Source organism: Eptesicus fuscus, chromosome 14 (assembly GCF_027574615.1).
Source record: "Eptesicus fuscus isolate TK198812 chromosome 14, DD_ASM_mEF_20220401, whole genome shotgun sequence".
In the NCBI taxonomy this organism is placed as follows: domain Eukaryota; kingdom Metazoa; phylum Chordata; class Mammalia; order Chiroptera; family Vespertilionidae; genus Eptesicus; species Eptesicus fuscus.
In genome coordinates this window covers 60,166,511-60,182,448 of record NC_072486.1, presented here as the reverse complement: position 1 = coordinate 60,182,448, position 15,938 = coordinate 60,166,511, and the positions used below count along the sequence as shown (strand labels likewise).

Below are 15,938 nucleotides of genomic sequence, written 5' to 3'. Positions count from 1 at the left end.
GATTTGCTTTAGGTTTATGCCCATAAAGAAATATCAAGATTGCAAGGCAATTCTGGGGTTCATTCAGTTCCCACAGGGAGAAAAGAAACTTTCAAGTGTCAGGGCTCCAGGCAAGGAGAGGCCACTGCAAAAGAGAGCCAGTCATGACTCAGCTGATTCTGTACCACACAGTCTTTCTTGCAAACTGCAGGTGGTGAGCACAACCACTAAATAGGAGGCTCCAGAGAGCATAGATGTCTTATGCATCTTTGTGTGGTCCAAGCAGGTGACCCACACATAGAGTTGCAGGAAAAAGGATTTCCAGTCCTATTTGTAAACTGTGGTCATCTAGGCAGTGCTTCTTCTCTGGTGAATGGTGGGATGCAATGTATGGTCCATTTATATGTTACCGTTTTTTTTAAATTTTCACCCAATGATACGTTTGTATTTATTTGAGAGAGAGAGAGAGAGAGAGAGAGAGAGAGAGAGAGAGAGAGAGATATTTATTCTTTCAGCCCTTGGGGAAGCTGGGAAATGCCTGGAGGACAGTGTCCCCAGAACTTGGTCCCCTCTGGTCATGAGGAGATGTCCAACATCCCACTGAGCTATAAAAATATGTTTTCCATATGTGCCTTAACAAAAGAATAGGTAGGAAAGCATTAACCTGGTCCATACATGAGAAAACTGACTCAGAAGTCCAGGTCTCATGAGTCAAGGCCTTGATTCAAGTGAGCCCTACTCTGTGACCCACCCTATCCACCACCCCACAGCTTTCACGCTAAACTGTCAACAAGTAATTGTTGAAGCCAAGTTACTGAAATTGAGAAATCACTTGAATAAGAACTAGTGGAGGGTCATATAATGTCATTAGAAATAGTTGACATATGAGTTGGATGCTCAAAGCTGAAGTCAACTTATTGCCAGTGTATCCAACATGGCATCCCCAAGACCATGACTCATGGCAAGAGGTGTCCTTTCCATTGCAACCCAGGGCACACACATACACCGGCATATATAGTTTCACAAATAGTCCCTATCCTCACTATGCTTGATGGACACTGTTCTATTCGATTTTATTCTTTGTCACTAAAAAAAATTCTGGTCATGACCCTTTAAATTGATTTTGTGACCCACTAAATTGATTTCTCAACCCACTAATGTGTCATGACCGACAATTTGAAAAACACTGGCCTGACCCCATTCCAGCTCCCCCTTTTCCCCCAAGAATTGGGGAAATGGGATGTGAATGTGGAGAAGAATGAGAAGAATGAGATAAACATAAGGAGGAAGGTAGGAGGAATGCCAAAAAATAGGATAAAGGGAAGAATGGGAATGAGGTGAGACAAAGGAGAAAAGATGGAAAATGGGAGACAGCCTTCCAAAAGGCTCACTCTGGACTGGCAGATTTATGTCTGTGTGACTATTTGCAAGCTCCACAGTCATTCTGGCCATTCTTACAGGAATCTTCCCTGCCAGCTGGAATGGCATAATCATCAGGATGCTATCTGCTTTTCTGAGCTATAAGAGATTTCCTTATCTCTCAGCACCATTGCAAATTACTAGGGTAGCTCTCAGAGAAAAAAATTCTGTCTGCTGCCCAGGGACCTGGGCCCCAAAAAGATCTAGAATGCATTGGGTAAATTCCCCAGAAATAAAGAAATTGACCACAACTGTCTCCTCCCACACCGACACCCCTGCACACAGTGGACTGCTGAGCTGGGTCTAAATAACAAACACCTGGGTACAAAGGAGATCGTTGTAGAAGGAAACAGGAAAGTGAAAGTCAGAGGTGGATATGAGATTACAATGAAGTAGCTGTCAATTAACATACTCCAATGGCCAGTAGGTCTCTAAAGAGTTTTGATTGCACACTCTGTAGTAAATAAAATTTTTGAGCATGAACCTAGGAAAAAACACCTATAAATGTTCGTAAATAATATACATTATTATTAATATACTTGCATTATCAAATATACATGGAATTAGGAATTAAAGAAGTGAGATAAAATAACATTATTTTATTTTATCTTAATGAATGATACAAAACCTTTTGCTGTGAGATGGATGTGTTAGGATTGGCTTCATTATTTTTGAAAATCTTTGCTTAGCACTCAGTGATATAGGGTTCTGAGGTCTAAGGTTCAATTTATTTCGATACTTTGCTTTAATGGCTGTCTTAACAGGAAAAGACAGCTCACATAGGCACAGAGATGCAAAAAGCACACTGTTGGCTCTGCTGAGGAAATCACGATACCCTTTTTCAGTCTCATGCACCAATTATGCAAAGATTGTGGTTGAAATTCAGCTAGTAGATTTCCATCTTCTCTGATGTCAATCAGCTATTCTTTCAACGAATCGAAAGGTGCTAAATTTTTATATTTTTAAACAAATGGGTCAAAACTCACTCCCTGAAATTCTCCATTTGGAATATTTTCAGGCCAGTAGAAAATTCTGTTCTCAAGTTTTTAAAAAATGTAGATGAGTTTTTAAAGTGTCACGCTTAGTCATATCAACAACAAAATCACATAAAGATGAAAATATTTCCAAACATCCTTTTTTTCTTCTTCTTCTTCCCCAAAGGGTCTCTCCATGCCATATTTTTTTTTCTGAAAGTAGTTTCTTTCTAACTCATTGTTAATGCACTGCCTTTATACTGAAGGGGCAGGAGAAGTGGGTAATTTTTCAAAGTTATCAGTAAAGTGGCATACTTCTGACAGCTGCTCGTTAGAATTGAAAAGGCCAGCAAATGTGGAACATTGTGGTTCTTTTAAAGGGAATAATGCTTAATTATGCTTCCATAACCAGCCAACCCCTGTGCCACACAAAAAATTTTCATGGTCACTCCCATCTGATGGCAAGTGTTGTAAAGATTCTATTTAAAGGATTGCTTTCACAATATTGATAACATCTGTGGCATGCAAATCACCATTTTTGTTGCACTCTACTGAAACTGAGCCCGTCAGTAAGAACCCTGTGTCTACCATTCAGAGATGTGGCCCTCCCATGCCCCTCTCTCCCTCCTGACACATGAATGGCTGACATAGCAACCAAGGCCAGGAAACAGTATCCAGTATCAACTGTCTATTACAGGTAAAGCTTAATTTTTTTAAGTAGAAAAAAAATAGAAGTTCTAATAGTTTCTTCCCTTGCCCCATCTGATCACTCTTAGCACCATCTAGCACCTGCTTAAAGCAGTACCCAGGTGAGGCCCAGGTGGGAGACATTGTTTCATGTTGTACCTCATGTGTGTACTGCTTGTGTCCTGAGATGCCCTCAGCTTAGTGAGTGAGCATTTACCACAAAGTCTTGTGCATTAAAGGTGGCGTCAGAAGATAAGGCCTCTTCTCTTACCCTGAGGGTAAGCAGATTTAGTGGTGACCCTTGCCAAAGGCAGTGTCTCAAGGAAGCAACTTAGGCCCAAACAGTTCACTGGAGCAGCTACAGGGCCCTCAGCACCTTGGATTCAGGCAAGTACGGCTGATGGGGGCCACCTGGTCTGCTCTCTATTACTCTAAGTACCAGAAACCTGTCACTCTCCTCTGATACATTCTAGAGGAGATAGGAATGAGTTTATAAATGACGGAAGTAAAAATATTATAGGTAATCTTTTTAAATAAAATATAGACACCCTTCTAATAGTCCAGCATATTGAAAATAATAAAGATGAAAGCTAAGATGTATTGAGCCCACATTCTGCACCAGGCACTTTTTAAGAATATTATATATGTTTTCTAATTTACTCACTGGACCACTCAGGCAATGGCACTAGCATATCCCCATGTTACTATTGAGAAAACTGAAGGATCCAGAGGTTAAATATCTTGTCCAAGGTCATATAGCTAGAAAGTCACAGAGCCAGGACAGGAAGCCAGGGCTGGTGGCTCCTCAGCCACCTTCAGGTCACCCAGCAGGGAGCTGGATAGCTTTCTGCACCAGCCCTGAATCCTTTCTGAGGAGGATATACCTAATTCCAACCTGTTTCTCCACTCCTTTGTGGCTCTGCACAACTTTCTTTAAGTAAATATATCCAGATAGTCTCCCCCTCAATCATTACACATTCCTTTGAAATGATCGCACCATCTCTGAATCAGTTTCAAATTCATGTCTCCATTGTCTATGCATAATATTCTAAACGCACTTAAGAGACTCAGATCAGATGTAGTTCTGCCATTTGTAATTTCTCCTTTTATACCTATATGGCATATAGGTATTACCTAGTCATCTTGCACAATGGCACACATTAACACAATTCTATTTACTGTTGAAAGCATCTCATGGATAGTCCACTGAGTTTGCAATTTGCTCGAGTACCCAATATTTCCAGCCTCTCCACAAGTACATCCTCAGGAATGTGAGCCACTTGCATTCAGATACTAGCCTCCAGGGAAGAGGGCAGGGCTGTGGGGGTCAGCTTCCATCGCCCACACCCATCCAGGTAAGAGGAAGTGGGAGCCAAGAAGGGGTTAACAGGATTGAGGACTGTCTTAGGAAATATCCCTGGAGCTCCATCCTTTCAAGCTGACATCATTTTCGCCTGAGCCCTAACTCTACAAGGAAGCTGGGTTCCAGGGTAACCTCCACAGTGGACTGCTTTCTTCTCAGTGCCCTGCAAGCTGGAGTGTGTCCCCATCTCACCCCACAGCGCTTCCAGACAGGCCTTCCTGCGGTTCTTCTCTGTTCTGCGCCACGTCTAGCCCTAAGCTGGGCACACAGTGGACACTTAATAAGTGTGGACTGAAAGGGGGCAGAGACACAGCCCCTGTCCTGTTTGCCCACGTGGTGGAGTCTCCTCGCGTGCTGTTAAGTGGAATATTGCAGGTGGTTGTCTTCAAAATGGCATTTCAAGCGCCCGGAAAGTATGGAGACGTTGGCACTGAGTGGGGAGTTGATCTGACTGCCAGGCAATTGCCGGAGACAGATGGAGACAGATGCTTAATGGGGTTCAGGATGAGAGAGCTACCACGGCTGTTCCCTGATCACCTGCCCTTAGATTCCCTGCCTTTCTCCCGCTCCACCGCCTCCCTCAGCCTCCCCTGCCCCACCTTTACACATTCCCTCTTCTTCTCTTGTTCTGGCAGAGAGAAGGGGAACAAGCCATTTCCCTTCTGCCGGGAAGTCCTGACACATGAGGAGCCAGAAGCTCAGTCAGCTGCCAGGTCTGTGTCTGTGATAGCCCGGAGCCTGTGGGGCTGCACACAGATGGACTAAAATCCATCCCCCAGAGCCGAAGGAGTTACCCCAGGAAGCCCCGCGGAGGCTTGGGGAAGGAGGCCCCAGTCGCCAGGCCCCCCAGTTGCCTTGAGGGCGGTGCTAATAGATGTGAAGGGAGAACACAGCCTTAGTATTTTCTGAGGGGCTCCAAACACATGGGGGGCAGTGCCAGTGAATAGGGGGAGCCAGCACCCAGAGCTGAAATGGCCTTCAGCCACCAGTGGTTTATCCAGGCCTCCCTTCCCCTAGCAACAATGCGTTTCCTAAGAGTATTAGCAAACACAATAATGATAAGGATAACCTTGAACTTGCTAAGAGCCCATACATGCCTTTCCCATACTAACTTTCATCCTAAAAGTTCTGAAACTTTTATCTACCTTGCATTTCACAAATGAAGAAACTGAAACACAAACTGCTCGAGCGGCTCACCTCGGAGGCAGAGCTGGTGAGCCGAGGGCCCCGATGAAAACTCAAGTTCATGGCCTGTTGGCGACCACCTGTGCTCTCCGTCCTGCACACATTGGTGATCCCAGGCACCCCCACAGCTGTCTGAGAAATGTCGAGCCACTGTCATTTCTTCCTCTCAGGCAGGCTACAAAAACTCCATCCCGGGCAGATGTTAGACTTTCATGCCTATACCCGTGGGCACTAGAGGGGTCTGTAGGAATGGGATAGGGGGTTGTCTGTAGGAACGGGATGGGGGAGGGTGTCCGTAAGAACAGAATGGGGGGGGTGTCTATAGGAACAGGATGGGGGCGTGCTTCTCGGCTTACTCTCTCTATGGTGTTGACTGGTCATGTCTGGGGCTCTGTGTGCCCCAAGATGCTCTAAAATAGATGTTGTAAAGGGGCTCTTGTCCCAACTTGCCTTGGGCTGGAGCCAAGGAAGAACAAACCATGCAGTCTCCTGAGCAGTGAGGGCAGCCTTGAGCCCTTACTACCACTGCTGATGCACCCCCATTCAGCCTGCCCCACACCCAGCAAGTCCTTTAGTTTTCCTTAGCTTGTTTTGGAGGCTGAGGAAGGGGGTACAGTCTCCTGCTGGGAAGACTTGGAGATAAAGGGAGTCTCTTGCCCCACAAAGACCTCCACGTTCCTCACTGCAAGAGGGGTGGCTGGAGAAGACATTGCAATAGGTGCTAAGCTGCATTCTAGCTCAGCTCCTCTCCCAACCTGCTGTGTGACCGCAGACAAGACATCGACTTCTCTGAGTTTCAGTGTGCTCATCAATCATAGGGCGGAAAGGCCACAAGAGAGAGTTGGACCCCATAAACCTTGGGGGCTTTTCCAGTTCTAAGGGGTTCAAGGTGCAATGGAGCATCCAGATTCCAGCACCCGAGTGTGGGAAACGGGAGCAGGAAGTCCTTTCCCCTGCCGGTCCCTCCAGTTCTGAGGTGGTGATGGAGACATCTGCCTTCACTGGGAGGGAAGGGAGAAGTGGGAACACCTTAGTCATGATATACCGGAAACTTTGAGATCCGCCTGAGTGGAGTTGGGTGAAACACTGTGACAGCCTCTCTCTTTTTGTGAGTCTGAGGTGGCTCCATTTCCTGTCACTCACTCTCAGGCCTGTGCTTTGAGTTCCATCTCCCAGGAGTTATCAGAACAGCCAGGTCTGGGTGCCAGGAGCAAACGTCCATATGGGCTTGTCACAGTGTCAGACATCCAAACACAAACTAGAATGTATAGCTCGGCCCCCTTCAGGGGCAGGCAGATGACGGAGAGACAGCCATGTCTCCTCGGACACACCTCCAGGAGACGTGCCCAGGGACCCAGCGCCAACAGAACCAGAATCATTCTTCCTGGGCCCATCACCTCCAGCTGCAGACACTGTCTCCAAAATTGCACCTTCCATGAGAACAATATGGGCCATCCTCCAAGATGTCAGACTTCACACCAGGACCTCAGAATCCTCAGACCCCCCGAGAGGCAGGCTGGGATAGGAGGGATATGAGGCAGTCATGCCCCTCATAACACAGGGGACCCAGCACCAACCAGTTAGGAGTCTAAACCCCAAACGGCATGAACCTGCCCTGGACCACAGTACCACCCTCCCTTGAACTGAACTTCCCTCTGAAATTCAACATAGAAAAAATCAGTCACAAAGCATCCACCCCCAATTCCCACCCACGATGCAGGCTTTACCATCTTCTCAATTTCACAACCCCAACAAAGAGCCTGAAAAAACACAAAGAACAGGCAAGGGGTAGGTACCTCAAGAGGCCCCCGTAGTTTCTCTGGGAAGCCTTCAGTGACCCCTCCACTTAAAATTGTAACCCTCCAGGATCCCACTGACCCCATTCCACTTTCTTGTTCTATAGCACTTGTCACCTACTGACCGACTATATGATTTTTCTAGTATGTTGACTGCTTCTTTGCCACTTCTTCTTGCTAAAATTACAGGCTCCTAAAGTCAAGGGTATTTATCGTTTCTTCATTGTTGTTTCCCCAATGCCTCTGCTAGCACTTGGCTCATAGTGGGTGCTTACCAAGTATTTGTTGAGTGAATAAATGAATCGGGCCTGGATAATTCTATATAATAAAAGGCTAACATGTAAATAGACCAAATGGCGGAACAACCGAACAACCAAACAACCCGTCACTATGATGTGCACTGACCACCAGGGGGCGCATGCAGAACACATGGTGGACATTGACAGCAGACGGCAGAGCATGGAACATGGTGGGCATTGACTGCGGCGGGATGGTGAAGCAGCCAGACCAAGGCGGAGTGCTGGTCACTGTTATCGGGGCGAGCCTCTGGTGGTTACTGAAAATTCTTTGTTCCCACACGCCACAGTCCCTCCTGGCACTCACACCTGCTGCTGGCGCCAGCCCCGCTCACACTGCTGCCGGCACTGGAGCTGCTACTAGCACCCACTGATGGCCTGGTGCCAGCCCCAATAGCTCAGCACCCTCAGTGGATGTGAGCGGCGGCTGCTGGCCCCAATCACCCCTCAGGGCTTCTCCACCTCCCCCTGCTCCTGAGGGACGATCAAGGCCATCAGCCACCGCTCATACCCACTGCTAGCAACGGCCCTGCTCACACCTACTGCCGGTGCTGGAGCCGTCACTCCAACTGCTGCTGGCACCCGGCGCCAGTCCCGATCACTTGGCACTGTCAGTGGGTGCGAGCGGCAGCTGCCAGCCCTGACAGCACCTGAGGGCTTCTCCACTTCTCCCTGCTCCTGAGGGGCGATTGGGGCGGCAGCCGCCGCTTGCCCCCACTGACAGTGCTGGCCTTGCTCGCACCTGCTTCTAGTGCCCGCCTCAATCACTCCGTGCTGTCAGTGTGTGGGAGAGGCAGCAGCAGGAGTGGGGCTGCCAGCAGACAGGGGACGGGGGCCATGGCAGGAGGGGCCAGGCGTGGGCACGGAGGATGGGCCGAGACCTGCCCCTGTGCCCACCACAGGCTCTCAGCCCACCATTCCTTTCAAGGTGCACTAATTTGTGCACTGGGCCCCTAATACATTATAAAGCCAGAGGACCCTCCCTCCTTCACTACTGGATTATGCTGGAAGTGGACAGGGTATTCAGTGAAAAGGCTGTAATTGATATGGGCTATAAGGACTATCAAGGAGATAGTAAGACATATTTATGGTTTAGAACCCAAAGATCAGCTCGATCCAACCTGGAGACTAATTTCACCTCGCAATACATTAGCTCATTGTAATACATTAGCATTCTAAACAACACACCCCTGCTGCCATGATTGGAAACAGAAAGCCCAAATAAGGACACAAATGGCCAACTGTGCTCTTCTGAGAAGTTTTCACTCCTTTCTCAGGAAGATCCTGAAAATTTCTCCCCTTATTGAATGCCCTACCCCTCGATTAAATGTGTCTGAATAGAAGAAGCAAATCCCACTAGGGAGGGGCTGCTCTGACTATGGGTTAGCCTTCTCTCCCTCCCACTCCTTCACTAATAAACTCTCACTTTAAACTCTATGCTGGCTTGTATTTGAAGTCTTTCCTGTGTGAAGTCAAGAACCCACAGTGGGTCATGGACCTTCAGGTCCCTGGAACACCTGCATCAGAAGGAGCCAAGAAGATTTGCCCACCCGGCCCTGCCTTCTGACCAGCTGGTGGGCCCACCTCCAGTCCCACCTCCTCAGCCCCTGCAGGCATCTTGGTCCTGGGTCACAGCTAGAATTTGAGTGCCACCAGCTCTTGAGGACTGGCTGTGAGTGTCCCCAGGCACCGGGCAGCAGACCCACTGTCAACCAGAGTCAGTAAAACAAAGAACACCATGAAAGTCAGCTTTGGACCAGACATGACTGAAAGTGTGTATCACAAGCAGAAACATGTGCCCAGGGCCTCTGGCTTTCAGGCAGGAGAGAGCTGGTGTGTGGGATGGCAGAGAGGCTGAGCTTGACTGGGAAGCTGCCACTTGCTCTGGGGCCTATCAAAGAAGAGCGTCCTTGTGTGCAGGACAGCTTCTCTCCTGGGAAGGGGTGGTCACTCCAGGGCAGCTGAGGACAACCCCAGATTGGCCACGTCAGCTCCCCACTTATCTATTAGCTAACATTTCCTCTCGCTCCCCTCCCATTGGGTTGGCAGGTTTTGATTGCAGTGTTTCAGTGTGTATACACATTCCCTTGGGAGTCATAGAGCTGCAGTAAATATGCACCATATACAAACACACAGACACGTGCAAAGCAATAAAAGGGCTGATGGAAACCCACAGACAGTGACAGACACTCACACATACACACACACTTGCACCACATTCCATTCTCTACCTCTCTTAGTTCCACAGTCCTTACTCCTTCCAACCCTCTAATCACATGATTGGCTCCCTTGGCAACCAGCCCCCATCTTTAGGGGCTTTCCAAAAATCACCTCATTCACACAAACTCAGGTGAGGTTGAGAAGAAGCTCCTTAGGAATAACAACACACCATTTCACCTTTATGGCTCTGAGGGACAAGATACCAAATATTATAACAAAAGATGTTCCCATTACTTGTCATTTAAGAAATTCCAATGGTTTTGGGAGCACTGTGCCAGAAATGGGGATGAAGATCAAATATATACTTCTTATATATCACAATATCACAGTTAGGTGTATTATACTATATGACTGGCATGTCAGATCTATAAAGTAGATTATTTATGTTTAAATAGTAAGTTTATTTAAATAAAAATACAAAGCAAAAATTAATTCAGGATAAGGCAAAAGTCATGGAAGTAATAAACAGATGACTAGAGTTTGGGATGTTTTCTTTATCTGAAGTGTAGTTTTTTAATTATGTAGGTCCAAACTTGTAAATTAAGATAAGCAATAAATAATTTGTATCAGTCCCACTCTTTTCCAATTATGGTTCAATGAAGATATTGTGGATTCATTCGCTCATTTATTCATTCATCAAACATTTATGAAGGGCCTATTAGATAAGGTTTAGGCAGACAAAGAGGATCTAGGGCTGCCCTGTATAGTCTGCTAGGGGAGAAAAACAAGGAAGTCATCATCACAGCCCAGACTAGGAAGAGAGTACATAGAGGTGTCTAACCACAGATCAGGAATCACTCATTGGAGAATGTGACAACGTTTTGAAGGACAAGGAAAAATTAGCCAAATGAGAAAGGGAAGCACCTTCCGGGCAGAGCAGACATCATTGCTGAGCATCTACCCTTAGTCTGCAGACTCAGCTCCACAAGTGTTTGATCCATAATGACTGGCACCCACCTACAGCCACAAAGGCTGGGATCAGTCCTGACTCCCTGGGCTTGCTGTTACATCTCCAGTACCTTTACCAAGGTGCTCTTGAACCGAGCTCTACTGGGTATGTCCAGTCAGTAAAGTAGGCTGTGGGTTCTTGATCTGCTCTTCCTGGGACCAGATTTCTGCTCCCTGCCCACCTTGGCCTTGACCTGGATTCCTGCACTTCCTACCTGATAAATCACCCAGAATCTTGATGTCGCCACCTGCCTGACTCCCAACACGGCCAACGCCCATACTCTCCTATTGCAATATCATAAGAATGAGAGCTTCCCCTTAGCAAGCCCGTACTCTGTTCCAGGTGTGGTGATGCTTATTACAAGTATTATATCACTTGATCTCTGGAATAAAACTATGGGATATTATTGTCACTTCCATGTGATAGTTGAGAATGCTGAGTCCTTAAGAGTTTAAGGAACTACCTGAGATCACGCTTAGTAAGTGGTGGAGCCAAGGTGCATGCTCAGGTATTCTGACACCAAGACCTGTGCACTTAGCCATTGTGCTGCCTTACCACTCCCTACAATGAATCTGCAAACCCACTGCATACCAGTGTTGGCCCAAGAGTTGTGGGCCTTGGGACTGTGATTTGAGTGACAGGCAGCCCTCCACCTCTGCGAGGAGCAGCCCCAGAATGGACGAATGCCCTGGTCCTATCCATTCCTGCCTTCCTTTCCTTCCCAACAATCCAGAGTTCCCAGTATGCCTCACCACCCAGCCTGGATGGGTTCTAACCACTGACCACACTCTCAGGGAAGCAGAATGACCAAGGATAAGGAGCTCAGAATCCCAACTCAGTTATCAGAAGTGACCCCACATAGCTTATAGTTTCCATCTTTGGAAGCCCTTCCATGTTTTAAGTCCCACGTTCAGAAATCCTGGCTTTCAGGTCAGGCAAGAAATCCTGAAATATTCAATGCCTTACGGAGATCTTAGGCTTTCTCCAAAGGATTCCTTCACCCAGGAAAACTGCTTATCTCAGTGTCTAGGGACTTGGAGGTAGGCAGGGAGTGGGAAGTGGGGAGTGGGGGCCCTACCAGAAGGCAGCAAGAAGTGAAAGCAAAGGAGCAGCCTCATACCCAGTCCTAACTCCTGGGGTAAAATGCTTCCCTCTCGGTACTATGTCAGGCCATGTCCAAGGCAAGGCAGCCTCAACCCAGGCACCACAATGGGTCCCAGTGTGGCTGGATGGGGAGTCCCACACCAAGAGAAGATGTCATCGAGCTCTTGGGGAGGGTGGAGCTGCTGTGGGCTGCCAAGGCATAATGCACAAGCCCTGTGGGTGGCATAATGTGGTATTTATCTCCCTCACTATGCAGAGAGGGGACAGGAGGAACAATCCTGACTCTGTGAGCAAGGTCCTCTGGGGAGTTCAGGCCTCACTAATGAAGATGAATAAGAGGGGAGAACCTACCCTTCATGGCTGCTGCCTTTGCCACATACATATTCATGGGCTGGCGGGATAGCTCCTAGGAATGACTCACCCCACAGAGCGGTAACAGGGTCAGAGGTATGGCAGTGCCAATCCACACTTGGGGTGGGTGTGTCTTGTGGGGTGAAACACTCTGGGCAGTGACTTAGGGCACTCCAGGAAATACTCTTAAATATATAAAATTTCCCAGGAGAAATTTGTTCCTTTGCCCGCTGTAGACATAAGAGTCTTGGTATGAGCTCAAGAACCCCTGAAGAACTTAGTGCTAGCTGAGTTCCAGAAGCAAGCCCAATATTGCTCCTTCTAACCAGTACCCGCTAACAGTAATCCTTGCACCATATCTGTCCTGCCTGGCTTGGCCTTATGGCAGTTGCTGGAGGTCCCATGTGAGAGTTACAGGCACACCCAGAGGCGGAGGACATGCCCTTATTTTTTGAATCTCCTTCCACCTGTCTCTTCCATGATGTTCCCTCAACTAGGATTCTTAGGAAACAAATCCTTGCCTACCATAAACCTCCAGAGTTTGGGAAGGTGACCTTGGTAGGAGAGTATACAGTGTGTAGGGAAATATGGACAAAAAACTAGGGCATCTGCACCAAGTGTCTTCAGAAAAGAGTAAATGTTGACCCGGAACCTATACACACCATTGTTCTGAGGTTAGTGGGTTTGGTCTAGACTCGCAGATATTTTGATATTTGAAATGTTTTGCTCCCTATTTCAGTGCACTCAGCCTCAGTCCTCAGGCAGCATAACCGAAAGAATACACACTGAGCCATACATCAAATCCCCTCCCTGCAACCGGCCTCCTGTAGCTTTCTGCTGAGCCACAGGCTAGTACTTAGCCACAAGACAAATGTCTAACAGATCTCAGAGAGCCTTACCTGCCTTTCTGACATGATGTAGAGCTGCTCGTGGTCCTTGGAGAAGGCCATGTCCCGGAGCACAGGGCCCGGGTCCACCACCTGCACCGTCTCATACTGGAGGGCGTTGCCCCTGGGTCCATCCACCCGGATCTGCGGGGAGAGAGGGAGGAGAGCAGAGGTGAGTTCAGATCCCGCCCTGCTAGCAGTGGAGCTTCAGCCCCAAGACCCTCCGAAAGCCCGGCCACAGGCAGTGAGCTGTCTCCGAAGTGCCCAGAAGCCAGGCCCAAAAGAGCAGGAGAGACACGGCTCACCACGGCCTCATGCTGGGAATGGCAAAAAGAGGGAACGGGGAGACCACACCGCGCTTCACCAAGAGCCCGAGTTCTTTGCTCTGGTTCCCTGTGTCTCAGGTACGTTTTGGAGAAGAGGATGGTGCTGGCAGTGGGGAGCGGGTCTGGGATTGGGGAACAGTGGGTAACTGAAGCTGCCTCCGAGCAGAGTGTCATTCTGTAACAGAAAGGCAATAGTATTTGCCACATTTGCGAACAGAAAACATGTGGGTGTAACAATGTGAGCTGATTCTTAGAAATTGGTACCCAGCTATCCTTGTTGTACTTTGGAGGGAACCAGGTGAGGAGCACCCAGAAGTTTTACACTGAGAGGGCTCGTTCTGGCCATTGAAACCAGTGGCTCATGTCTCAGATTTTGGTGTAGATGGAGGGTCCTGAAACCTCCTAAGGGTACTATTTGTGTCCCCAGGGAAAGGGGTGTGGACATTCCAGGAAAACGTGCGTCGGGCATGAGTCATCCTCAATCTTCCGAGAAGAAGAGCACTTAGCAAATAGATTGTCCCTGGCCCGTCCACAGGTCCTTCCTGGAACTGCTTGGACAACGTGGGGACAGCCAGGAAAGAGTTTTGCCCACACCCCCCATGATGGAGGACAGATCTAGAAAAGCTGGCTCCCACTCTAGAATCAGAATCATCACACGTCTGAGCAGATAGATTTGATATGATCACTGCCCAGTGCTGAGAGTGCCATCCAGATAAGTCAGGTCCAAACACTGTCAACAATGTGAGAAGGACGAGGGGAGCACAAAGGGAGACAGGAGAGGCGAGAGCTAGGAGATCACCAAACTTGATTAGATACCACATAAGATGCTGTAAAACAAAACAAAACAAAACAAAACAAAAAACCTAAAGAAAAAATTATATTCCAAATATCCGCACTACGTATTCTTATTTTTAATTTTCAGTATTTACTTTTTAACCTCTTATAAGATGAAGGAGAACAGAAGAGTTATTCAGAGGAACTAAATTATAGCAGGGACAGCACATTAATGACAACTAATCCATCAAGTCATCATTCACTGAACTCTGACACCAGGTACTTTGTGATTCACGTGTGTGATTTTAGGTTTGTCCCAGCCTCTGTTTGTTTGTTTGTTTGTTTTACTTTTAAGCATTATTTTTAAGCCCTTCCTATACATCAGGGAGATGGTTTTTCATATAATTCCTTATTGACATAACCTCTCAATCTTATGACTTTAGTGCTGATTTGTCATGTCTTGCATGACCCCACCAGCACCCGTTCTACCCTCTCTCACCTTTGGGGTGGGATTGGACCCATTCCCTGCTTGCTGTGGGGGTCCTTGATGGTCATAAACAAGTCCATGTAATCTCACTATCTTATCACAGTGATGGAGAGAAAGCAGGCCCAGCCAATCAACATGTGTAATCAGAGCAAAGCGGGACTGTGTTTCATGATGGGGCAGGAGAGGATTTCTCCTCACGCTCAACAGGGTCAGAGAAACAGGAGCTCAAAGAACTGCAGGCAGCCCTTCTGTGCTAAGGAGGGGAGCTGCAACCAGGGAAGGTCAGGAACAGAGATAGAAAAAAAAAATTTTTGTTGTGTGTGTGTGTGATGTTCCTAAGCCACTGAATCAAAATAACCCCAAAGTCCTATGTCAAGACTCTCTTGTTACTCAAGATATTTCCTTATTGTTAAAGTAATAAAAAGGCTATTTTAATATCCAAAATTCTAACTGACATACAGATAATAGATGAGGAAAATGAGACCTAACCAACGGGCCTGGGCTATAAAATCTGGGGAGAGAACTCTGACGTGAGAGACAAGTTCCTTCCTGAGTTTCATAGGTCCTTCCTGGGGGCGACCTGAGGCAGGAAGCTGAGGTCACTGTCTCTGTACAATTCCAGTGGCTTTCGGCAGACATCCCTGATAGTGATGCCCAAATATTTGAGCTTGACAAATATTGATTCTGAAAGTGAAGAAATGCATTGATGAAGTTAAAACTCCTCTTTGCTAATTTCCCATTAAGCTTATTAAAAAACAACCACCAAAAACTAGTAAAGGAATTAAATCTGTTTAACTCTGAAAATCAAAATGCCTCAAATTCCAATAACCCTCCTGTTCCTGTCCCCACTCCCGCAGCCACCAGGCATCTACCTGGACAGGTCCCGACTTAATCTGAATGAAATGGGAGCTCATGCAGAGCCAACTGAGATTACCACCCAAGTCTGACTGCATGGTGATGGCCTTGGCCCCCAGCCCAGCAAGGCTTCACCTCCAGCTGCAAGTCACCTCTGGAGCAGCATCAGGAGAGTGACAAGAGTGAAACTGAGCACCCTGGCTGGTCTCCAGTCCCCTCAGGTCGCTGGCAGGAGCAGGCTCCCCAAGGGAAATTGGATTTAGTGCCTGAGCGATCTTCCTTATCA

At 47.5% G+C, this 15,938-nt stretch overlaps 1 protein-coding gene across 1 annotated transcript in view; it reads right to left on the bottom strand.

The window, feature by feature from the left end:
• The window catches only part of PLXNA4 (plexin A4), a 345,488-nt gene that overhangs the window by 133,726 nt on the left and 195,824 nt on the right, over nucleotides 1-15,938 (bottom strand). The window contains exon 3 of the mRNA XM_054726089.1: nucleotides 13,223-13,354. Coding sequence (XP_054582064.1) covers nucleotides 13,223-13,354 — 132 coding nt within the window. The remainder of the gene's footprint in view (nucleotides 1-13,222; nucleotides 13,355-15,938) is intronic.